At 42.8% G+C, this 27,489-nt stretch overlaps 1 protein-coding gene across 1 annotated transcript in view; it reads right to left on the bottom strand.

Annotated features, from left to right (window-relative positions):
* naaladl2 (N-acetylated alpha-linked acidic dipeptidase like 2) overlaps positions 1-27,489 on the bottom strand; it is a 406,458-nt gene that overhangs the window by 42,070 nt on the left and 336,899 nt on the right. Inside the window, 1 exon segment of the mRNA XM_077203075.1 lies at positions 946-1,039. Coding sequence (XP_077059190.1) covers positions 946-1,039 — 94 coding nt within the window.

The raw sequence follows: 27,489 nt of genomic DNA, 5'->3' as shown, positions 1-27,489 counted from the left end.
AGTGCCAATCATCAGTAAGCGAAATAATGAGATATAAAAATATGTTTTTCCTTTCCAAACAGTGACAGTGAAAATGACTTCACGAAGCATCTGTGGATGATGTGGGATTTTCTCAGGCATGCAATACAGTAAAACAAAAGATCGGACACGAGTGTTTGGTGCATGTCTGATGAAATATCAATACTGCACAGCATTAAGGGCTTTGCAGTCTGTCTTCATGTGGCAAGTACATTTCTCACCTGTCCTCTTCTGTGCGTTCATGAATATTTAAACACAGAGGCGCAACACTCTGACGACGTTAGAGAACATATTCAGAGGGGCAGCTTTGAATGTCTCTCTGCAGAGGTGAAAAACAGTCATACCTGCGAGCCACCGTATAATAATCTTATGTTATTTGAATCTCTAAAATCCAGTTCTGCAAGTCTTTGGCTTTAATATCCGAATGTTCTGTACATTTTCAGTCAAAAACTCATTACTACCCATGGGTTTCTTTTGCTCAGATGAAGTATAAAGTGTTTTCCCCTATTGGGAATATTCTCCATTTTTGTTTCCCCTAAAGATTGTGAGAAATGATTTGTGAAAAATGTCAGACTGATGGCCACTTGGCCAGTCAGGTCTGAAGCTTATAATCCCATTTGATCTGAGCACCGGGTGAGCCGAGAAATGATTTGCACCAATTTGTATTTTACAAATGCAGAAATCAAGGTCATTCTTCCAACGCCCGGGTAAGATCGATATGTCCACCCAAACAGATGATCTCTCCATAAATCATCTTTGGGAGGAGTGAGTGGTGACACAGAGCTGGCCCAGCCTGTAATGCTGAGTTACATCCTCAAACAAACTTCCAGAAAAGTCTTGCCAGTTATAAATTAAAGAGGAACACCATTTTATTTAATTTCATTTTTCTGTAAATTGTAAAATAACGTATGAAAGGTACATTCTTACCTTTGAGTTTGTTCTGAACATCCAGTGCGATATCCAAAGGGTAAAATGGAAGAACGGGATCCGTAGCAAGTCGCAGGATGGCCTCAGCGGTTATCTACATTGGCAAAAGACAAAATGGTCCATCAACAAGTCAGTTTGGATCCTCATTCATTGAATAACATAAAAAATAAAAATATAACATAAATAAGTACATTTATACATTTATTAGCATCAATGCTATCATCAATCCTGAAAAAAAAAATATGCAGCACATATACTGAACAAAATTATAAACGCAACACTTGTTTTTGCCCCCATTTTTCATGAGTTGAACTCAAAGATCTAAGACTTTTTCTATGTACACAAAAGGCCTATTTCCCTTAAATATTGTTAACAAATCTGTCTAAATCTGTGTTGGTGAGCACTTCTCCTTTGCCGAGATAACCCATCCACCTCAAATTTGTGGCATATCAAGATGCTGATTAGACGGTCTGATTATTGCTCAGGTGTGCCTTAGGCCACATCCACACGAAGCCAGAGCTTTCCCTATCCAATCTTTTTTTTTTCCTCGTTCAAAATTTTTTTCCGGAAACACTGCGTCATCTCAAGAAATACAGGTCCTTCTCCAAAAATTAGCATATTGTGATAAAGTTAATTATTTTCCATAATGTAATGATAAAAATTAAACTTTCATATATTTTAGATTCATTGCACACCAACTGAAATATTTCAGGTCTTTTATTGTTTTAATACTGATGATTTTGGCATACAGCTCATGAAAACCCAAAATTCCTATCTCAAAAAATTCGCATATCATGAAAAGGGTGTTCTAAACGAGCTATTAACCTAATCATCTGAATCAACTAATTAACTCTAAACACCTGCAAAAGATTCCTGAGGCTTTTAAAAACTCCCAGCCTGTTTCATTACTCAAAACCGCAATCATGGGTAAGACTGCCGACCTGACTGCTGTCCAGAAGGCCATCATTGACACCCTCAAGCAAGAGGGTAAGACACAGAAAGAAATTTCTGAACAAAATAGGCTGTTCCCAGAGTGTTGTATCAAGGCACCTCAGTGGGAAGTCTGTGGGAAGGAAAAAGTGTGGCAAAAAACGCTGCACAACGAGAAGAGGTGACCGAACCCTGAGGAAGATTGTGGAAAAGGACCGATTCCAGACCTTGGGGGACCTGCGGAAGCAGTGGACTGAGTCTGGAGTAAAAAACATCCAGAGCCACCGTGCACAGGCATGTGCAGGAAATGGGATACAGGTGCCGCATTCCCCAGGTCAAGCCACTTTTGAACCAGAAACAGCGGCAGAAGCGCCTGACCTAGGCTACAGAGAAGCAGCACTGGACTGTTGCTCAGTGGTCCAAAGTACCTTTTTCAGATGAAAGCAAATTTTGCATGTCATTCGGAAATCAAGGTGCCAGAGTCTGGAGGAAGACTGGGGAGAAGGAAATGCCAAAATGCCTGAAGTCCAGTGTCAAGTACCCACAGTCAGTGATGGTCTGGGGTGCCATGTCAGCTGCTGGTGTTGGTCCACTGTGTTTTATCAAGGGCAGGGTCAATGCAGCTAGCTATCAGGAGATTTTGGAGCACTTCATGCTTCCATCTGCTGAAAAGCTTTATGGAGATGAAGATTTCATTTTTCAGCACAACCTGGCACCTGCTCACAGTGCTAAAACCACTGGTAAATGGTTTCCTGACCATGGTATTACTGTGCTCAATTGGCCTGCCAGCTCTCCTGACCTGAACCCCATAGAGAATCTGTGGGATATTGTGAAGAGAAAGTTGAGTGACGCAAGACCCAACACTCTGGATGAGCTTAAGGCCGCTATCGAAGCATCCTGGGCCTCCATAACACCTCAGCAGTGCCACAGGCTGATTGCCTCCATGCCACGCCGCATTGAAGCAGTCATTTCTGCAAAAGGATTCCCGACCAAGTATTGAGTGCATAACTGAACATAATTATTTGAAGGTTGACTTTTTTTGTATTAAAAACACTTCTTTTATTGGTGGGATGAAATATGCAGATTTTTTGAGATAGGAATTTTGGGTTTTCATGAGCTGTATGCCAAAATCATCAGTATTAAAACAATAAAAGACCTGAAATATTTCAGTTGGTGTGCAATGAATCTAAACTATATGAAAGTTTAATTTTTATCATTACATTATGGAAAATAATGAACTTTATCACAATATGCTAATTTTATGAGAAGGACCTGTATATGCGTACACACAAAACCACTGAAACCGACATAAAACGATGTGGTGTACATGCCAGACCAGTATGTGGCGCTGTAATTCTGCCACATAGATACACTAAACAATGAGAAGACTTGGAGCATGTGCATAACCTTGCGCGCTCTATACGAACCCAACACGATAGCAAGGTGAAGAAGAAGATTGCTCACCGTAGTAGCATAGGAGCAGAAGATATTGCTTTAGTAAAGCTAATAGGCTCAGTAGTTTCTGCAGCACGATCACAAGCATATATTCCGCCATTGTTGTTCCTGTTACGTGTGACGTAGCGTTGTGTAACTAATGCTGACATGTGGTGTGATGACATCATCGTTTCACAAAATGTTCGGATTGGCCGAAAACCAGTCAGTATCTGGTGTGACCACCATTTGCCTCACGCAGTGCCACACATCTCCTTCGCATAGAGTTGATCAGGTTGTTGATTGTGGCCTGTGGAATGTTGGTCCACTCCTCTTTAATGGCTGTGCGAAGTTGCTGGATATTTGCAGGACCTGGAACATGCTGTCGTGTACGCTGATCCAGAGCATTCCAGACATGCTCAATGGATAACATGTTCGGTGAGTATGCTGGCCATGCAAGAACTGGGATGTTTTCAGCTTCCAGGAATTGTGTACAGATCCTTGCAACATGGGGCCGTGCATTATCATGCAGCAACATGAGGTGATGGTCGTGGATGAATGGCACAGCAATGGGTCTCAGGATCTCGTCACGGTATCTCTGTGCATTCAAAATGCCATCAATAAAATGCACCTGTGTTTGTTGTCCATAACATACGCCTGCCCATACCATAACCACTGGGCCACCATGGGCCACTCAATCCACAACGTTGGTATCATCAAACCGCTCACCCACATGCGCCATACACGCTGTCTGCCATCTGCCCTGTATAGTGAAAATGGAGAACACCTCTCCAAAGTGCCAGATGCCATCAAATGTGAGCATTTGCCCACTTAAGTCAGTTACGATGATCATTTGCAGTCAGGTCGAGACCCCGATGAGGACGACGAGCATGCAGATGAGCTTCCCTGAGGCGGTTTCTGACAGTTTGTGCAGCAATTCTTTGGTTATGCAAACCGATTGTTGCAGCAGCTGTCCGGGTGGCTGGTCTCAGACGATCTTGGAGGTGAAGATGCTGGATATGGAGGTCCTGGGCTGGTCTGGTTACACGTGGTCTGCGGTTGTGGGGCCAGTTGGATGAATCTGCCCAATTGCCCAATTCGCTGAAACGCCTTTGGAGACGGCTTATGGTAGAGAAATGAACATTCAATTCACGGTCAACAGCTCTGGTGGATATTCCTGCAGTCTGCATGACAATTGCATGCTCCCTCAAAACTTGCCACATCTGTGGCATTGTGCTGTGTGATAAAACTGCACATTTTAGAGTGGCAATGGCCAGCCTAAGGCACACCTGTGCAATAATCATGCTGTCTAATCAGCACCTTGATATGCCACACTTGTGAGGTGGATGGATTATCTCGGCAAAGGAGAAGTGCTCACTAACACAGATTTAGACAGATTTGTGAACAATATTTGAGAGAAATAGGCCTTTTGTGTACATAGAAAACTTCTCAGATCTTTGAGTTCAGCTCATGAAAAATGGGGGCAAAAACAAAAGTGTTGCTTTTATAATTGTGTTCAATGTATGTTTCTTGAGCAACAAAGCAGCCAATTATAATTATTTCTAAAGGATCATGCAACACTGACAACTTACCATCACAAGAATAAATTACATTTTAAAACAGATTAAACATAGACAACCGTTATTTTAAATAATGTTACACAATATGTTTCACAATATTACTGTTTTATTGATCAAATAAGTACAGCCTTGTTGAGCATTAGTGAGTTTTTTAAAAACATTAAAATTTCACAAAGTTGAAAAAAAGAGGCTAAAATTGCAACGGAACTTTATAGTCAGTGATCATATTTTTATTTTATGGAAAAGGACACCTATGACAGGGAGAAAGAATCTGGAAAAAAAGTGTGGATGAGGGTGAAGTTGATCTTGTTACCTACAATAAGTATGCAACTTAATTGAAGATGCTATTAAATAATTTATTTATTCATTCATTAATTCATCTAGCCATCCACTTGGCTCACAAATCTGGCTACTTAGGCAAACTTTCTTATTCTGTTGCATGACATTGTTTTAGCAATGGATTGTTCAACAGCAAACTTCATGTTTTAAGTGTTAAAATTGTCCGTGAGTGCTCGCAATGCTTCTTTCTAATAGGCTCAGATAACAAGAGCCTTTTTAAGCTGCCAGTCCTTCAATGCTGAACTATAATTATTGGTTGCATTCTGTCTTATCTTTCTGCCTTTCCATTGATTTTCACTCCCTTGTTGGAATCCATTGCTTTCCGCCCAGACACTCCGCATTGGCATCTGATGGGTGATTGTAACTGTGCAGACAGCAAGATCCGTACTGAACTTTTCCTGCATCCACAGTTGTTACGCATCAAACATTATAGACTCTCCTGATGTCCCTTAATGTTCTGCATGAGGTTAACACATGGGCTGGGAGACTGCCCAGCATTAACACCTATCAACTGTGGTTTTATCATATGGTGTCTCTTCTGCCTGACTTCTCCTTAACTTTGTAAAAACTACAGTTTGCTGGCTGGCAATATGGGGATGATCTTCCTCTCGGGACGGACCTGTGAAAAGTTCACCATAACGCACGTCTCAAAGGAGGATTCAGTGTCTGACCACTGACCCCGCCTAAACGAATTAGCCTCAGGGCAGGAGTTTGCTGGCCTCCCACGAGATCAGGTGATAAAATATACAGCAAACACAGGTCAGCTCTCGTATAATACTATATTGCCGTTGACGGGCAGAAACCTTGTATCTCCATATTTCGTTTCAAATTAATTTTTTTCATAAATCATTACTTTTGGTCACCCTTTACATCTGTCTGTGGGTTTTGCAAATATTTAACTAATTAAAAGTATTAATAAGAGCTTGTGACTAAACCTCATAACTCCACCCTGCCTCTATTGTGAATGAAATGCCACATGCAGATTGGATCGTATCTGCTTGTTTGCAATGCAAGGGTAAATAAAGAACTGGTGCTTTGAATAAGTACAACATTTTCTTTTTCAAGAATCACTAGAATCATATATATATATATATAAAGGCTAATGTTTTATGTATTTGAGGAGTGGAGAAGAGTGTCTTTATCTAGAATTTGTCATTGAGCCATAATCAATACTCTAAATAGCCTGTGCGTAACACTTCATCTTTAATAACATGAGATTTTGGCCAAATTACACAAAAAACTAAGCGGCCACATAGATACAATAAACTTTATAACCTGTGTAAAATATATATATATATATATATATATATATATATATATTTTTTTTTTTAATTTTTTTTTTTTATTAAAGCTACAAAATGTATTCAGAAAAGAGCAGTAAGTGACTCTTTTTTCTTTTATTCTTTGATAAACATTAATGACAGATTGCAGCTGGTATATTAAGCTGCTGTTACTTTAAGACCTGCTGAGAAGTGGCTTCCTGTCCATGCATTCCGGGTGTGTGCACACAGAAAGGCATTTAACAGACAGCATTTTTTAAAAACAAGGAATAGACGTCGAGAGTCAGGCTTGAACTCTCCTACATGAACACCATGGCTCAATGGGTAACCACTATGCTGAGGCATCAACATACATACCCTTTCAACAACATAAAAATCTAACTATGCATTGAATTTTTTGTTATGTAAAATAAACAAGAGCTGTACAAGAGCACCCTGTGACCCTACAGAGGATAAGCAGTTTGAAGAAAGGATGGATGGATGAATAAATGGACAAGAGCAAGGACTTGGATTTTATTAGAATTATTATTATTATTTTTTAAATAAATGTATCTTCAGTATATTGTTGAAATGTTTTTATTAAGTGCACAATGTGTAGTGTAACTTGAGGTGTGTAGTGTTTGATTTAAAAATGTTCCTACCCAATGTTAAATCCAGACTCTAAATGCTGAAACATTTTCCATAACTGCAATACATCAAAAGCGTATATTTTCTTGTTTTCCTATTTTCTTTTTTTTCTAAACATATTTTTTGGTTTCTTATTAAAGCCCTAAAGTGTAAGTTGGAGTGATGTGGAATCAATCAGAGACTGAGAGATTCCAGCATTGATTTCAGCAGAGAGAGCATTAATCAGCACTGCAGAATGTGCCTGAACACAAAAGCGGAAATTTTATTTATAGCCTCATTTCTGGAGTTGCTCTTTAGTTATTTTGCTCTCTCTTTCTATTGGGTGGCAGAAACTAATACCCAACACACAAAAAAGGCCAAAGAGGCGAAAGAACTATGCAGTTTTTTTTATCTTAACTGAACAGCTTTGGAGTTATTGGAATGGTTATATGACTTTTTTCGGGTTGAATGGTGGCCGAGAAGTAGAAAGCTAGAAAAGCATTGTCGGAGGAACAGAGAAAGAGGAAACGGCAGACTGACAGAGCGAGGAGTCAGACACGAGTAAACATCGGACCTGCGTTTTCAGAATGGCGAAAAAAACGAAGAAAGCGCGGTCGGAAGAGTCTAGAAAAAGGAAACGAGAATCTGACAGCGTGAGGAACCGGACAAGAGTCCCACTTGGTCAGGCTTTCAATGTTAAAGTTGATTCCTGCGATTATCATGAGAACAGTTGTCAATATCTACATAATTATCAGGACATAAATAAGCCTACACATTGTAAATAGTGTAAATGAGCGCAATTTGCAAACTATTATGATAAATTGCAATAATCATGACTAACGACATCATAACGGACATTGTTACAAAATAGTGCGACGTACATGTAACTTTATTGATGTCATCTGGCATTTTGTAATGTTTACATTAGGCCTACACTCAAAAAACACAAATTAAATTATACAGTAGGCCTAGGCTATAGGCTATTTACTTTACTGCAATCATGTAAAAACGTTATAAGCCATCAAACGCGGTAGGCTACTTTATTATTATAAAGTGCAGAGGCTGTGAGTGCAGAGACGTTCTGCGTGAGTGGTATTTACGACAGTAACGTTAAATACAAGTACTCTACAGTGACTCTAGGGGTCGCTGTTTGACAAAAACGGAATTACTGCATAGTGTGCCTTTAAGAAGGATGTTTGCTGCCAGTGGCTTTAAGTAGAGAGAGAGAGAGAGAGAGAGAGAGAGAGAGAGAGAGAGAGAGAGAGAGAGAGAGAGAGAGAGAGAAAGAGAGAGAGAGAGAGAGAGAGAGAGAGAGAGAGAGAGAGAGAGAGAGAGAGAGAGAGAGATTGAATCACCTTTATTTACAACATATAGGTAAAACCAGTCTGTTTTACCACTGAAAATCTATATTCTACAACAGTGGTTCTCAAACCTGTCCTAGGGACCCCTCGCCACTGCACATTTTGCATGTCTCCCTCACCTAACACACCTGATTTAACTTATCAGCTCATTAGTACAGTGAATTAGGTGTGTCTGATGAGGAAGACATACAAAATGTGCAGTGGTGAGGGGTCCCTAGGACAGGTTTGAGAACCACTGTTCTACAATATAGGGGGAAAAAATGATAATTATAACAACAAAAATTATTTACAACAATATAACTTAAAAAGTCAACAGTAGATCCTCATTTTCATTAACTGTACATACTGTAACACTCCATTTATGGCCAAATTATTCACAAATATTAGCAAGCAACCTACCAAATATGCATGTTCTATCCTGAGCCTTGAAGCTACCAAATCCTTGAACATCAACAAAGGATCTAATGTATCTTTACCAAGCATCTTATTTTTCCTTGTTTTCCAAATAGCACGTGTGGCAGTCCCAAACACAAAATTTTATACAGACCAAAATATTTTTATGACTAACAGAATACTTGGGCCCAAAAGTGAACAATTGATGAGATAAATATTTACATAAAGATGATACCCATTGAGATAAAAAAGAAAACAAATTACCGAAACGCACACATTGCAAAAGATGAAAAATTGTTTCATTTTCAGAACAAAATGGACAACCCCTTACATTTTGATTGAGGTTCACCACATATCTGTTCGTAGCTATTGCACCATGTACAATCCTCCATTGTAAGTGTGGGATTACAAATTTAAGAATCTGTTTAATATCTGCTAATCCTACATCCTTACATAACATCACATCACATAAAAATAGAAATAGAAATATAAAGAGCTTTATTGTGTGCTTGTACACACAAGGAATTTTTCTTGGTACTGAAGCTTCCAGTGCACATATACAAATACAACAAGAAACATAGTAATACAAATTCTAAGAATATATATATATATATATATATATATATATATATATATATATATATATATATATATATATATATATATATATATATATATGAAAATAGTGGAAAAGTATCACAGTTGGGTTTAGTCAAAAAACCATTAACAGATTATGAAAATATTTACAGTATTTTGAATAGTATGAATAAATACAAATATCACCTGAGTTTAGAAGATATTGCACTAAACAGTGGAAGTATTGCACTACAGGCATATGCCTTGGGAGGTATGTTAACTGTTCAGAAGGGAAATGGCCTGAGGGGGTAACTGTTCCTGTGCCTAGATGTTCTTGTGGCCAGTGATCTGAGTCACCGTCTTGATGGTAACAGTTCAAACTGGTGGTGCCCAGGGTGAGTGGACTCTGTGATGATTTTACCTGCTCTCTTCCTCACTCTGGAAGAGTACAGGTCCTAAAGGGTTGATGGGGGCAACCAATAATCCTCTCCGCAGTACGGACTGTCCATTGCAGTCTCCCGATGTCTGATTTAGTAGCTGAACCAAACCAGACATTGATGGAAGTGCATAAAACAGACTTATGAAAAACTTCATTCACATGAAAAACTAAGATGAACTACACTGTATTGGGCATTCAAGGTGAACATGATGGCATCAATTTACTGATTAGATTCAATAGAATTTCCAGTGAGGGGGGTTTGTCAGTCTTTGATCTTCCTACTGAGAGTCAAACTATGAGTGAATGTTTGCATAGTCTTAGTTATTGCAGCCATGTGATGTTTATACAATTTGGGGGTGTACCATTATCTTCACAGTCAGGAGTAATTACCTGTATTGTCTTAAGATGATTTGATTTAGTGGTCACCTCTTAGACTGTGTGTAAGGTCAACACCTTTAAGGACTGCCCACTGAATGCCTATAAGATAACATGTAAAGTTCCCTTAGTCAGAGTTAATGACTGCAGCTACCAACAGCTCGTTCTCAATAAAGAATCCTGCTGAAGATACAACTGAGTCTCCTGGTCTTCGCTTCTGAGTTCCCTACATAAGTCACCAGTTCTTTTATCAATTGGCCATTTGTACAGTGACCGCCACTCCAGATAGAAAATCACTTTCACACAAGTCACATACAGAGCTTTTTTTACCAGCAGACTCAAAACCATTCAGCTGAGGGGTTTTAAAAGACCGTATAAGATTTTCCTCCTCATGTCATTCCCTTACGTCAGCAGTTATCATCAAGGATGGAAAATCGTAGTCACACCCATGATCCCATCTTTCCATTCTTTAATATGGTTAGAGTTGTTGATAAAAAATTTAGCTCTCCAAGCACTATCAGTACACTGTTTCAAAAATCGAATATATTTTAGCCCAGTTTTCTCACCCAGGGTATCCAAACTGATACTTAAAATGTGTCCACGCTTTACACATCCAGCAGAAAAAAACTACCAGGCTTCCATTACAGATCTATAGAAGGAAGTCAAGTCTGTTAAAGTTGCCTTTATTCAAATTCAATAAAAAGAGGTGCTTATCAAGTCCAATGTTGCCTGCTTTTCTCAAGAGTGCAACTGTAGTGTTAGACCAAGCAATGCCATTGTTATACAGCAGTCTCTGAGCAGCTTGCAGACGGAAAGCTACACGTCTAGATCTGATATCTACAAGACCTTGCCCCCCTTCTTGCACTGGCAAAAAAAAAAAAGGACAGCAGATCGGACACAATGCTGTCCTGTCAAAAAAAAGTTCACCAGCATCCTTTGAATGTCTTTAACTTGTCCAGCTAAAGGTTATTTTTTAAAGGTAAAAAAATGTAACAATCAATTTATGCCACAGTGTAGAACTGACCAAGTTGTTGGCAACTAAAACTCTCCCCCTGTAGGATAACTGGGGTAGAAACCAGTTCCATCTAGACAATTGGGTGCACACTCTTTCAAAAACTTCTTCCCAATTTTTCACCCTTTTCTATTCCAGTTTGTGTTACCTGGTAGTTCTGGGATATTTTCCAAATTGCTTTGATCTGATCAGAAAGCCTCAGTCTTAACTCAGCTTACTATGGCTGATGATGCCCTTTCATATACGCTCACCTAAAGGATTATTAGGAACACCTGTTCAATTTCTCATTAATGCAATTATCTAATCAACCAATCACATGGCAGTTGCTTCAATGCATTTAGGGGTGTGGTCCTGGTCAAGACAATCTCCTGAACTCCAAACTGAATGTCAGAATGGGAAAGAAAGTTGATTTAAGCAATTTTGAGCGTGGCATGGTTGTTGGTGCCAGACGGGCCGGTCTGAGTATTTCACAATCTGCTCAGCTACTGGGATTTTCACGCACAACCATTTCTAGGGTTTACAAAGAATGGTGTGAAAAGGGAAAAACATCCAGTATGCGGCAGTCCTGTGGGCGAAAATGCCTTGTTGATGCTAGAGGTCAGAAGAGAATGGGCCGACTGATTCAAGCTGATAGAAGAGCAACTTTGACTGAAATAACCTCTTGTTACAACCGAGGTATGCAGCAAAGCATTTGTGAAGCCACAACACGCACAACCTTGAGGCGGATGGGCTACAACAGCAGAAGACCCCACCGGGTACCACTCATATCCACTACAAATAGGAAAAATAGGCTACAATTTGCAAGAGCTCACCAAAATTGGACCGGTGAAGACTGGAAAAATGTTGCCTGGTCTGTTAAGTCTCGATTTCTGTTGAGACATTCAGATGGTAGAGTCGGAAATTGGCGTAAACAGAATGAGAACATGGATCCATCATGCCTTGTTACCACTGTGCAGGCTGGTGGTGGTGGGGGTGTAATGGTGTGGGGGATGTTTTCTTGGCACACTTTAGGCCCCTTAGTGCCAATTGGGCATCGTTTAAATGCCACGGCCTACCTGAGAATTGTTTCTGACCATGTCCATCCCTTTATGGCCACCATGTACCCATCCTCTGATGGCTACTTCCAGCAGGATAATGCACCATGTCACAAAGCTCGAATCATTTCAAATTGGTTTCTTGAACATGACAATGAGTTCACTGTACTGAAATGGCCCCACAGTCACCAGATCTCAACCCAATAGAGCATCTTTGTGGTGGAACGGGAGCTTCGTGCCCTGGATGTGCATCCCACAAATCTCCATCAACTGCAAGATGCTATCCTATCAATATGGGCCAACATTTCTAAAGAATGCTTTCAGCAGCTTGTTGAATCAATGCCACGTAGAATTAAAGCACTTCTGAAGGTGAAAGGGGGTCAAACACAGTATTATTATGGTGTTCCTAATAATCCTTTAGGTGAGTGTATATCAAGTACTCTTTTATAGCATTATAGTCATTGACAAAGACTGTAACATCATCAGCGTAAGCAGCAATTGTAGTTCTTAAATGCTGAGATATTGTGGGTATTAATAAACCAGTAAGACTTTTCCTTATATTAAAAAATAATGGTTCAAGAGCAATACTGTACGATTGCCCTGATAAAAGGAATACTTGTCTAATGCCCCTTGAAACCAAAATAGGCCGACTTAGCTCCAGTGTATAACAAAAGTATCCATTTGATAAAACCCTGAACAAACACAAATGCAGCAAGCAGATTAAAAGGATATTATGATCAACCCGATCAAACGCCTTTTCTTGGTCTAAAGAAATCAATCCAACCTAAATTAATTTGACCAAGACCAACTAAACTGATTTATTTTGAATGATCTAAATTAAATTATGTGCAAACATTTTTTTCGATTAAATTAAGGGTAATTAATGAATATTTTAATTGCAGTCATCACAGATTTGTTTTTTAAAATGTTCATGATTTTAAACCAGTTATATTTTTTTATTTAATTTAATATTCATTTACTAATTATGTTTTATGGAATATACAGGAAAATACACAAACTTATTAATGTCTCTAAAGTATCACCGACATCACAAAAATATAATGTTTTATAATTAATTTTATTACAGTACCACCAATATCAATTAATTTTATTTTATGAAATGATTTAATAATTATTTAATTATTTAAGTTCATATTTATTTTATTTTATTTGAATGCCCCATAGTAATACAAAAATATATAATTACATTAATGTCACTTTGGTACCAATAATATCACAGAAATATTTATGGTATTTTATTTTTATGAATGTCTCTAAAAAACCTCAGATCTACCAAAATATATATTCATTGTATTAATAATGTCTCTAAAGTACCACAGACATCACAAAACTATTTTGTTTTATTATTAATGTCTCTCAGAAATCACAGAAATAAACCACTACACTACATATCTGTAGGTGTACTTATCATCAAGTGTATTTTTGTATCTTACACCAATTATGATTAATGACCTGAAAATGTGCAAGTTCATGTAAATGCCTTAAACTGTGTTCTTTTTTGTGTAAAGGCCATAAACAGTAAAGCAAAACTAGAACATCACCCACATACATTAGTCAGATTTTCCTCTGCATGAAAACAACTCGAATGGTATTCTGACAGGCAGCTGATTCAATCTGCAGATACAACATCTGTTCATGTTTTGAAATCAGAACCTAAAGAATAACCAAATCATTCCAAAATCTCACATAAACACTCCAATTTTCATAAACGAACAGGTTTATGAGACTTATCAGCATTTTCCTCTTTAAATTCAGATGTTATTTTTAGCATTAGAACCTCTTTTTGTCCTCTGTAATCTCTTTACAAAGACTATTAATGTGCATTTGCGTGTACGTGAGCACATATGTGCACAGCTGTGCACTCTTGTTTTTCTATCCCTGGCTTGCCTTTTGCTCCAGGATATGTTGGTACTGCAGGGCTTTGCAGGGGAATATATTTGTGTACATTAGAGCCAGGTGGGTGCATTGGAGGCGGGGGGTTGTTGACAGCAGAGGGCTCCCTCTGAGCGGTTCAGCCAGACTGATGAATCGCTGAACACGGATTCACAGCACAGAGACAGGCCTCTGTCTGATCTGAACACCAGACTGAAGGGTATTTGTTTCCCATGTCGTGTTGTTCTGTTAGAGGGACGAGTATTAACAATGGAGTCAAGCATGTTGTGATTTGGAAGTGCACATGTACTGTGGGATTTGCCTGTCAGATTTGACAGATTAGAATTTGAAAGCTGATTGAGGGGGACATGCACATGAATGTGCAACGGATGTACAGCAGCAATGACAAAGACACAGTGGGAGGGATGACAGTTTAGGACAAAAAAAAAAGTCCACTGCATTTTTGCACAATGTGTAAAAGTGTCCACAAATGTCCAAATGAAACTACTTCACTGATAATGAAATAAAATCATTCTGATTCAGGCTTAAATTACTGTTTTAGAGTACAAAGGGTCGATAAATCAAAACCAAAGAAGTCTGTGCTGATTTGTACATCTATTAGAGCTCTACAGTGCGACCATTTCAGTTGCATTTACTGACCCGATCATGCCCGGTTCTATTAGTGTGTATTTATATTTGCAATTTGGATATCGTCAAAGGTTCCTATTTACAACTTGTTTTGCAGCATTCAGCACTGTAGCCAATCACACACATATCTGTTGATGTCTTGAACGCAATGGCCAATCAGAGGTGTTTAAGTTAGTCAAAATCCACTCATCGCTCATAACGTAGGATTTTGTCCACTGCTAAATTCTGCATGCTCGCAAATCCTCTCATAACAAGACAAGATGTAAATAAGAGATTCATTGTGCAGCATAGAGAACTTCTTTGATTATAACAAAAGTTTGTGAGATCGGATGAATTGAGATGATTGCACGTTTTTTAATGACTATAAAGGGAGAGCTCTTTGCGCGGTTTCTAGATTATATATAATCTGTTCAGAATTTTTATAAAAGTTTTGTTTTTCGTGCTGCTAAGAGAACCAACAGCTACTAACATGCTGCAAAGTGACATTTAAATATAAATCCGAAAATCACGTTCAATATTGCAGTAACAACATAGTAATAACCATAGCAATGTATGGGAAAAAAATATGGTCCAAAAAGTTATGTGCAGATTAAGCAATATAAATGCAGATTATATTAATAGATACATATTAGAATTTTCGTATCAAAATATTTTTGAAATGCTGCTGCAGTTCCCTTTCGTTGTCACTCCGAGTTACGTCGGATGACGACGAATGGGGTTTCGCTTAGAAAGCCTATCAACTTCGAGTATTACAAAACGAGCCAATGGCAAAGAAATGCCATGGGTCTGCGGAATTTGCATGACGTAACTCCGCCCCACCTCGTGGGTATAAAAGGAGGACGCCAGCAACAGGCAGATATGTTTTCGCTTCGGAGCCAAGTGTAATTCTTCACTCCTTAAGCTATCTCTGATTGTCAGCTTCTTACGAGACGAGCAACTCTCCAGTGTTGGTGTGACGGCGATCTCCCGGCGAGTGCACACTTCCTGCTTATCTGAGCGTAGTTTGCCAGCGAGTGTGTTCTCCGCGGGCGCTTCAGCACTGAGTTTCTCTCACAAAAAGAGCTTGCACGCGGCACGTCTTTTTAAAGATGCCTCGCCCGTGCACTTCTGGTTGCGGTCGACTGGTGTCTGAGTCTGATGGGCACGAGCGGTGCTTGGTGTGTTTGGGCTTTGATCACGCTAAAGCAGCGCTCATGGATGAGTCATGTTCTTTCTGTGGGAACATGACCATCGCAACACTTAGATCGAGACTCAAGGATCTCGCAAGAGTGAGAGTCCCCTCATCCACACCCCGATCTAGGGCCTCCTCGAGAGGCTCTACTTCGGCTGGTGGCCAGGGTGATCTGAGGGTGACTGTGTGGAACAAAGCGCCGACTATGTGTCCGTGCCCCGCAGCACCTTCTCCAGTGTTGCAACCCGCGAGCGTTCAGGGGATCATCGCGGGACCGTCCTTTGAGGTCCCGCGGGTGTCCTTTGGCGCTCCAGAGGAAGATGCGATGTCGATCGCAGCATCACTAGGCGGGTCTGATTCGTCTGGAAGTGACGACTCGTCACAGCTGCCACCCTCGGGTGTGAATACGGCTGTGGCTCAGTCTGATCCAGAGATGACGGCCATGCTTTCCCGGGCGGCCGCGAGCATTGGTTTGGAGTGGAACCCTCCACCCTGTCCTGAGCGCTCGCGGCTGGACGATTGGTTTTTGGGTGCAGCTGCGGCTTCCCGTCCTCAGCCTGACCCAATACCTTTCTTCCCGGACGTGCATGATGAAATCTCGAAGTCCTGGAAGACTCCCATGTCTTCCCGCGACCGCTCGTTGATTTCATCCGCCTTTCCTCCCCTCGATGGGGCAGCCGCCCGTGGGTACACTGGGCTCCCCCCGGTTGAGCGCTCTGTTGCGATGCAGTTGTGTCCTCAGAGTGCCTCTTCTCGCGGCGAGCCTAAGCACCCATCCAAGGCCTGTAGGTTCTCGTCTACCCTAGTGGCGAAGTCCTAGAGAGCGGCGGGACAGGCGGCTGCCTCTTTGCATGCCATGGCCACTCTGCAGGTCTATCAGGCGCAGATGCTAAGGGACATGCACGAGGGTAGGACGGACCCAGGGCTCTTCGATGAGCTGCGCGCCGCCACCGACCTCGCCCTCCGGGCGACGAAGGTGACCGCACGCTCCCTGGGTCTGGTGATGTCCACAGCTGTGGTCCAGGAGAGACACTTGTGGCTGAACCTGGCTGACATGCGGGACGCTGAGCGCTCTCGCCTGCTCGACTCCCCCATGTCCCAGGCCGGCCTATTCGGCGGTGCGGTGGAGGATTTCGCCCAACAGTTCTCCACCGCCCAGAAACAGACTGAGGCCATTAGGCACATTCTGCCCCGACGGCCCGCTGCTGCCTCCACCCAGCCGACCGGGCAGATCCCTCAGTCTGTTCGCCGCCGAGGGCGCCCTCCTGCGGCTCCCGCCCCTCCCGCCCGGCCCAAGCAGCAGCCTCCACCCAGGCCCGGTCGCGGAGGAAGCCGTAAGAAGGCGCCCCAGCCCTCTCCAGCCCCGCCCCCCGCTAAACGCCGGGCCAAGCGGCGCTCCTGAGACGGGCTGCTCAGGGATGCTGAAAATTACTTCTCAGGAGATGGTAGCAGGACCACTCCTTCCCCCGGTGGAGGGCCGGGGGAGAATCTTTTGTTCTCCACTCCCCGCTGCTCACCCACGGGTGGGCAGCACCCTAATGTGGTTAAAGAAAGAAGTAACATTCCCATCCCTGAGCACACAGAGTTCTCGGACGACACGGTGCGCCGCCTCCGAGCCGTGCACCCCTCGTCCCCCTCTGTCCCAGAGCCGGCTGGCAGTGCGCGCCGTCCCCGGACCGTGCCGCTCCCTTCCGCCTCTGTCGCCAGCCCCCTGGCAGAGCAGACCCCCGTGGAACGTTCTTCCTTCCCTGGTCTCCTCTGTCAGGGCGCGGTTAATGACTGTGCCCCCACACCGGGCCGCTATGCCGTCCACGTCCGGGCCAGTCATTCCGCCCTGCTGCACCATCGGTGGGAAGTCTGTGGTCCGTATGACCCCGCTGGTACAGTTTTTGGGAGCCTGGCTAGAGCTCCCCCTCCTGTCCCGCTGGGTCGCACGGACGATCAGGCTCGGCTACGCGATTCAGTTCGCGCGGTCTCCTCCCCGCTTCAGGGGAGTCCGCTCCACTTTGGTCGGTGGCAACGCCCCTATCATGAGAGCAGAGATCGCCACCCTGCTGGCGAAGGGTGCGATCGAGACCGTCCCTCCGGCCGAGATGAGGACCGGCTTCTACAGCCCGTACTTCATTGTCCCCAAGAAAACCGGAAGGTTACGACCAATCCTGGACCTGCGTGTGCTGAACCGTTCCCTTCACAGGCTGCCGTTCAAGATGCTCACTGCCAAACACATTCTCGGATGTGTGCGGCCCCAGGATTGGTTTGCAGCAATCGACCTGAAGGACGCCTACTTTCATGTCTCCATTCTCCCTCGACACAGACCGTTCCTTCGGTTTGCCTTCGAGGGGCAGGCATACCAGTACGCGGTTCTCCCTTTCGGGCTAGCCCTGTCTCCTCGCGTCTTCACGAAGGTCGTTGAGGCAGCCCTTGTTCCCCTTCGGGAACACGGGGTTCGTATCCTGAACTACATCGACGACTGGCCTATCCTAGCTCACTCTCGAGACCAGGTATGCGAACACAGGGACCTAGTGCTCCGGCACCTAGCTCGTCTGGGCCTTCGGGTCAACTGGGAAAAGAGCAAACTTTAGCCCGTGCAGAGGATCTCTTTTCTCGGTATGGACATCGACTCGGTCGCCATGTCCGCGCAGCTTACGAGCGAGCGCGCGCAGTCACTGCTGACTTGCCTGAGACAGTTCGAGGGCAAGAGTGCGGTTCCACTGAAACTCTTTCAGAGGCTCCTGGGGCATATGGCATCTGCAGCCGTGGCAACACCGCTCGGATTGCTTCATATGAGACCGCTTCAGCTTTGGCTTCGCGACCGAGTCCCGAGGTGGGCATGGCAACACGGCACCTTCCGAGTAACTGTTACTCCGTCCTGCCGTCAGACCTTCACCCCGTGGTCGGACCTCAGTTTTCTACGGGCCGGAGTGCCCCTAGAACGAGCTTCGCGGCATGTTGTTGTAACGACAGATGCCTCCTCCACGGGCTGGGGTGCCATGTGCAATGGACGTGCTGCCGCGGGTTCCTGGACAGGACCCCGCCGCCTCTGGCACATCAATTGCCTCGAGTTGCTGGCCGTACGTCTTGCTCTGCGCCGCTTCCGGGCCGTGCTCAAGAACCAACACGTACTAGTCCGTTCAGACAATACCGCCACTGTAGCGTACATCAACCATCAAGGTGGTCTACGCTCCCGCCGTATGTCGCAACTCGCCCGCCACCTCCTCATATGGAGTCAGAAGCATCTGAGGTCGCTTCATGCCATTTACATCCCCGGAGCCCTGAACTGTGCAGCCGACGAGCTCTCACGGCTTCAGCCCCTCCCGGGAGATTGGCGACTCCATCCCCAGTCGGTTCAGCTGATTTGGGACCAGTTCGGGGACGCACAGATAGATCTGTTTGCCTCTCACGACTCGACCCATTGCGCCCTGTACTATTCCCTGACCGAGGGCACGCTCGGCACGGATGCACTGGCGCACAGCTGGCCGCGGGGCCGCAAATATGCGTTTCCCCCAGTGAGCCTTCTTGCGCAGACCCTGCGCAAGGTCAGGGAGGACGAGGAGCAGGTCATTCTGGTCGCGCCATACTGGCCCGCCCGGACCTGGTTCTCCGAACTAGTACTCCTCGAGACAGCACCTCCCTGGCCGATTCCCCTGAGGAAGGACCTCCTTTCTCAGGGACGGGGCACCCTATGGCACCCTCGTCCCGATCTTTGGAACCTCCACGTGTGGCTCCTGGACGGGACGAAGCAGGTTTGAGTACCCTTCCACCTACGGTGGCGGCTACCATCACTTCCGCTAGAGCGTCGTCCACGAGACACGTCTACGCGTTGAAGTGGAACCTCTTCGTCAACTGGTGCTCTTCTCTTCAAGAAGACCCCCGGAGATGTTCGATTAGTGTCGTGCTTTCCTTCCTTCAAGATAGGCTGGAGCGAAGGCTGTCTCCCTCCACCCTGAAAGTCTATGTTGCCGCTATTGCAGCACACCATGACCCAGTCGAAGGTAAGTCTGTTGGAAGGCACGACCTGATCATCAGGTTCCTGAGAGGAGCGAGGAGACTGAATCCTCCTCGTCCTCCTCTCGTTCCCTCTTGGGACCTCTCAGTGGTTCTAACTGCCCTGCGGAGTGCTCCCTTTGAGCCTTTGCAATCAGTGGAGCTTAAGTTCCTGTCTATGAAGACAGCGCTCCTGGTTACATTGGCCTCCATCAAGAGGGTGGGGGACTTGCATGCATTCTCCGTTGACGAAGCGTGCCTGGAATTTGGGCCGGCTTACTCTCACGTGATCCTGAGACCCCGGCCTGGATATGTGCCCAAGGTTCCTACCACTCCCTTCCGGGACCAGTTGGTGAACCTGCAAGCGCTGCCCCCGGAGGAGGCAGACCCAGCCTTGGCACTGCTCTGTCCAGTACGCGCCCTCCGCGCCTATGTAGACAGGACGCAGTGTTTCAGGACCTCAGACCAGCTCTTTGTCTGTTATGGTGGGAAGCTGAAGGGAAAGGCTCTCTCCAAGCAAAGGTTGTCTCACTGGATAGTGGACGCCATTGCCTTGGCATACCAGCAGCAAGGTCGACCGTGCCCCCTTGGTGTGACCGCCCACTCCACCCGGAGTGTGGCATCCTCTTGGGCTCTAGCGAATGGGGCCTCGCTAACAGACATCTGCAGAGCTGCAGGCTGGGCGACACCTAACACATTCGCCAGATTCTACAATCTCCGAGTGGAGCCAGTGTCCTCTCATGTACTCGCTTCAACCAGCTAGTACTGGACCCGCTCAGGTGTCTTCGTTTGCTCGCCATTCCACTCCACGGACTGGATACGTGCGATATTCTCCTCAGGTGAGCTTCCCCGAAAAGCCCTGAGTTCCTCCAGCACTCCTGACGTTGGCGCCAGTGTCTATTGCCTGTGCGTCGGCTAGGTGCCTCCCGTGTGCATGGTCCCTCCTCTGAGCGACCCCCACATGTGTATTTCCACTGTAAGTCTCTCTGAGCGTGTGTCTTTCCCTTGGCAAGCCACCTTGCCACCCCTGGGGTTGAAATATTCCACCTGCGGCTGGACACCCCAGTGTTCTCCATATGTCTCCTTCGGGTCATATGTGTATTCTCTAAGTCCCCCCCCCCCCCTCTGGGTTGGCAGTAATTGCATATTTCCCCTAAACTTTGGGATATGCTCCCCAGTGTACCTTGGTATTCCTGTGCTAAATAGGAGTCCTTCGTCCGCGCCAGTCTCACGACAGGGATCTCAGATTTACGCAGGGCACTGGAAGACAGCTGAGAAGGTGGCGTGATTAGACTGGTAACCCCATTCGTCGTCATCCGACGTAACTCGGAGTGACAACGAAAGGGAACGTCTCGGTTACGTATGTAACCCTCGTTCCCTGAGTAGGGAACGGAGACGTTACGTCTGCCTGCCACTTTCCGCTGTACCGCGGGGATCGCCTGAGCTCAGTCTTGGCTCCTCAGCGAAGAAACATATCTGCCTGTTGCTGGCGTCCTCCTTTTATACCCACGAGGTGGGGCGGAGTTACGTCATGCAAATTCCGCAGACCCATGGCATTTCTTTGCCATTGGCTCGTTTTGTAATACTCGAAGTTGATAGGCTTTCTAAGCGAAACCCCATTCGTCGTCATCCGACGTAACGTCTCCGTTCCCTACTCAGGGAACGAGGGTTACATACGTAACCGAGACGTTATATGTCTAAGTAATAACTTGTAAATCTTATAATCTAGTTAATTTTATTATTAGATACAGGATTATCAGAAACTGAATTGGAAATTAAGCTACTTTGAGCTAATTTCCACAAATTTCCACATATAAATTACACAAGATTAATATAAATGCCACCAAAATGTGCTATATGGGTGCAAAAATGCCCCTGTGTCATGGTGTGGTGCAGGCAGAAGAAGACGAGGGAGAATAAAAACTTCCAATGCAAACTTTTACTAACAATATAATACAAACAGGTACAGACAGACAGAAGGTTCACACACACTTAGTAGGACGGATATTGGACAAAGACTGACTGAATAGAATGAAACTAAATACAAACACTGATGAACACTGATTAACAGAACACAGGTTACATAGATGTTGAGGTAACAGGTGAGACAGATTAACTAATGAGGGTTACCATGGAAACAGATGAGTGGCGGGAAAACAGAACAAAGGAAGACATGTGACTAATGAAAATACAAACAACACTGACACGTGACACCCTGTTTGAGTTCTTGTTTTTAATATTTATTATATGATAACTGTAAGGAAATAAGTAAGTAACGTGTCTGGGTTAGACATGTCAATTTAGCTCACAGTTTATAGGGAATCACTTAAATGAATCACTTAAAAGGCTCGAAACTGACTCGTCCAGCGTTCATTTAAACGGGCCGTAACTATAACCTCTGCAGCGGATATAAATATCCAAACTATAGTGAAACACTATTTATTAGCAAGGTAACTTAGATCAGCAGTTTAAGACATTAAATCTATAAGCACATAACACAAGACAATTATCTTTAAAATATAAACAAGACTTTATTGATTATTCTAACACATAAAACTAATATCTAACACAAACAGATGCACACACACACATTCATACAAGTTGCAGAAAGAAAGAGAGTGAGGAAAGAATGAGTTTTAAGAGTGAGATGATGAATTCCCAAGTTTCTATGCACTTATAAGACATGACCTGAAAGAACCACCAATCATTAATTTAACTCTTCTATCGTTTCTTAGGCGGGTTATTCACGTTTATCTCAATGCACCAGTTCAGCTAAGAGTCTGGAGGTATACTTGCGTTAGTCTGTGCGTTTCTTTGGGAATTCCTTTTGTCGGTGTAAAAAGGTGTTTCCCGGGTTCGTTGACTGGCTGGTGGTCGATCTCCTCGTGGATAGATGTTTTGGCTGCCAATCACGTGGTGTGTTGGCGAATGGATGGAAAGTCTTTGAAGCTGAAAAGCGGGCTTTGCAGTCGAATCATTTAAACAAAACTTTGCAGCAAAACCTAGCTTACCCCTAAAATCTACTTGATCCGTCTACGGCGCGGAACGTCAGCGTCGCGGATGCCGGAGCTAATCGCGGCCATTATAGTCAATGCTCTTAAGTCCACCAGCTGCGGACGCAGCGCGTCTCAGAAGCGCCCCAGAAGCGTCTCTCCGCTCCGCTCCGCAGAGAATAGGTAGCAGGTCTATTTTCGCCGCTTGCCGCGTCAAGCAGCACAGAGTACATCGTACGGGCAGGAAGTCAGACACAGAACGGCATAGAGGATCCGGTCGATTTTCAAAATAAAACACCCTGTGGAGACCAACACTCCGCTGCTGAAACACGTCTGAGACGCTTCCAGTGGACTTTGACGCTGAGCTAGGGACTCATCAAAAACGTGGCACTGACGTTCCGTGCCGTAGACGGATCCAGTGGATTTTAGAGGTTAGAATCGAGACTCTCAACGGAAAATAAAAATAAAGCTAAGAAACAGAAAGAAAAGTGAGACGAGAGTAGTTATAGATGGCTTAAATTAAGCTGTTTAACCCATGGATGTTCTTCTGATCTTGTTTGGGTTCTTTTGTCTGCTGGTCTACATCGTTACTCGTCTGTCCGGTTACCAGTCATGGCTTCTCCATGACTTCTGTAAATTTGCTCTAGCGAAAACAAATTCACAAACTAAACCTCAACCCAACTCTCTACTGGCTTTTTCGGGTCCTAAGATTTTAAACTCAATGGTTTGTCCAACCTCTTGGATGATTCTGACCATTAAGACACTGTGTTATTTGAGAGGCGGGATTTTCGTCACCTCGCATCTTAAATCATGTGTTATCTGTGATCCCTTTACTTCTCCAGCTCTAGCAGAGAGTAACAATGGTACAGTTTAGACATGATTCCTATTATAAGAACACAACATATTTTACACAGATTTCACTCAAGCCATATTCTGAATTAAGAACATATGATCGTACTGATAGGAAACAAGACACACTTTCATTCAAACATCTAATAGTTATAACAATTACATGACTTGTATGTGATCTACGCATAATAGACAAATACAGAGGTGGTAGATACAATATAGGATTATGTAATTGAACAATGTTTGATTAGAAGTCCGTCAATAATTGTTTTGGGATGATTTTATATATTTTTATATGTAAAATCTCAGTCTCTGTGGTTTTAAGAGATTCCCACCCTGGGGTCGTCAAAAGGTCCTTAAAAAGGAGGTGGTCTGTTTTAAATCCTTTGTCTTGGGATCAAACAACTTCTGCCGTTATCTTGGTGGGCTCTGAGCCGTGCCATCACTGAACCAATCAGCCTTTTCCAAACTATCTAACTTTGACCAGTTCTTCCTCTATTTAGGCTTGTCTCTTTGAAGCTTGCAGGGCCATAAAGTTGTTCTGGAGCCGGGATCTTTACGGTTCTGGAATGTTGAGTTTTGTGTGGGATTATGTTTGAACGAATCACCTGGAAGAATCATTTGAGTTTGGTTCACCCAAAATTTCTACAATAACGTTAAACAATATCGCACGTGCAAGACTGCTGTTTTCCCCAAATATCAGCGCAATTGCAAATGTTTGTTTAGAAAATAGTTCCAAACAAAGTCAGAGCTGAGCCACTGTGCATCTCTAAGTAAAATCAGTGTTTCGTTGATGAATAAATCTGCCTTTTTGAATGAATTGGGTCAATGATTCAATGACCCATTCACAAAAACAGTTCCTTGCTTGTTTAATCAAATGAATGAATGATTCAGTGAAATGCCGCCACCTACTGGCAGTTTTAGTTTCCATTTAAAAGTATAATTTCAGTTATTTTAATAATTTAATATTTCTATATTCAAAACATTATATTTGAAACATTAACCTCATAACATTGTTATTATAAATTTAAATGAATTCAAGCCACCTCATTAAACAGTCTGTAAATATACCTAAATGGCAATTTTGTGTGCTTCTATGCCACCTCTGCAGTGCAAAGATGAATTAAGTTGATTCTGATTTCATTTGATGTAACTTTTGACAACTTATTCTGCCTGATTTTGTCTTATTGTTCTAATAAAATTTATTGTTTTAATTAAAAAAATGAACACGTTTATAAATATAAATCTAAGAATTTGACATAAAAGATTCATTTAACTACTGTAGGTTAGAAAAAAAAGCCTTTGGAAACAATTTAAGGAGTAAAATATCACACTCTAATGTGAAGGTTAATTTCTGTCATTGATAAGAAGGTGATCCTAAATATTTGACTAAAAAGAAATGAAAGCATAGAATATAAGATGAATATAATAGAATAAGCTGTCTATAATTTGCTGGAGGACCTACATTATTTAATAGCATCAGACTCTAATGAAAGCCAGGAAATGATATTAATTAAGACTCACAAAGTATTACAAATAAGATCCCCCAAGGTTAGTAAGTCACTAAGTCTAAAAATTAAAAAAAAATGTGAGTCCCAAGTTCCTTTAAGGTGAAACAACATTTCCATTTAATTTACACCGATGACGTTAAATATCAATGTCATGTAAATAATCTTAATTGATGCATGACTAAGATTGGTTTTAATCTAATTAATGAAATTACTGATGAAAATATTTTCTTTTGTCAATGATAACAAAGACCAGACGATAAACATGTAGTGGTTAAAACATCCTGTTGACAAAAATACAAAAAGGAAAAAAAAAGAACACTGCAAGATATTGACAATGCTCTAACAATGATATTGAAGAAAACATATATTGTTTTATACTGTAAAATCCAGTCAATATTGTCAGCAACTGACCCGCTTGAGCTGTGAGAGTTGAACCTAAACAGATGATCATCCAAAAATTCACATTCAATCATGAAAACACTTGGAGTAGCTTTGGCAAGTTATCTAATATGGCAATGTTAATGTATTTGGTCTTGGCGGACTTGATCTGGTGCTGTCGATTATTGCTGCTGCTGCTGCAGAGCAAGCATGAACTGCAAATATATTCACAATTAACCTGCTGTGAACATGTAAGATATCCTGCTGCTTCATAAATAAACATACTTAAATCCTGTTGCATATCTAGGCAGGTGGAGCTGGGGAGGTGGATGATTTCAGTGGAACTCTGATAAGCCTACGGTAAACACAGAACGATTTAAATCTTGAGCAAGCAATCTCTTTGGCTGCAGAATTAGCATAGGCCTATCAGCTTGTCCCATGTATTAATGGTCTAATTGCTTGCAGAATGCAAGTAAAGAACCTATCAGCTTGCGCCATCAAGAGTTTCACGACGGAACTACGTACAAATGTATTATACTGCAATAGTGAAATCATCATGTTATTTCAGAAGCACATGTTTTTTTGTTAAATGTGGATACATGTTATATAAAATGGTTGAATATTTGAATTATTTTGCACATTCGTGTCAACTAAAATGTTTTAATCAACCACAATGACATACCATTTTAGCCAGATTAAAACTAAAACATTGGTTGAGAATAACAAATTAAAAAGAACACTTTGCTTCTCTGTACAAAGAGCCAACATGACATAATGTTAGAGCTTCTCCTCCCACTGTTTCCTATGAAAGAACAGCCTCACTGACCCTCACAATTCAAGCAGCTCTTAAAGATTTGCACAGCAATGAAGCACTAAAACTCAAATCTGACCACATGGCATTTAATGAATCAATGCCTTAATGACCACTGTCAGTCAAATTTATTCTTGCAGTGTCTGGGAAGACAAATCTCTCATCAAGCAGCCTTCTGCTTCTGTCATTAAGCTTCCAGATGGTATCGTGTGTCAAGAGTTAACAGTGAACGAAAAACATCTCAATATGCAGGTAGAAAAGGTCTCATGTGAACATAAAATATGCTTACTTTGGGTTTCAGAGTATGATCTTGAATAATCATTAACATATAAACTTTTGAAAGCCACTACACATATACCAATTATTCAACAGGGACTTATTAACATGCATTAATGTGTATTATTAGTCTTAAAAGTGTATGTGACAATTGTTTTACATGATCTTAAATTACAAATGACTAGAATGATCATCAAGCTGAAAACAGCAGAAGCGTGTTTGTTTTAAGCCTGTTGTACTGACAGGTCATTCATCCATGTTGTTGTGCATGAATTCAGCCATTAAGCCTTCGGTTTGGCTAGGAACTGGCAGATTATGAAAATTGTCACCTATGAATTGAGGCTCTATTATTTCATATGCAAATGGGTAATTATAGGGGACTGAAAATGCGCTTAAGTAATGTTTTATTCCGCCAGTCAAAATTTCTACAAACACACAATGAAGGTCTTGACTGAATGAGTGTAGCAGTGACCAGCAGAAAAATGGGAAAACCACTGAGCAAAAGGAGGAATGTGCAAATGTGTGTGTGTGTGTGTGTGTGTTTGTGTGTGTGTGTGTGTGTGTGTGTGTGTGTGTGTATTGAACAGTAAACTGTGGTGAGATTAATTCATGACAAACATCTGCCAGATGCTGGAACCGATTAAGCTTCCTGCTATCAAAGTTTCGTTTCAACT

Source organism: Siphateles boraxobius, unplaced genomic scaffold (genome assembly GCF_051911475.1).
Source record: "Siphateles boraxobius isolate OS27281-9 unplaced genomic scaffold, OSU_SipBor_1 5, whole genome shotgun sequence".
Taxonomy (NCBI): Eukaryota; Metazoa; Chordata; class Actinopteri; order Cypriniformes; family Leuciscidae; genus Siphateles; species Siphateles boraxobius.
The sequence above is the reverse complement of the archived record's forward strand: the minus strand, read 5'-3'. Positions and strand labels throughout refer to the sequence as shown.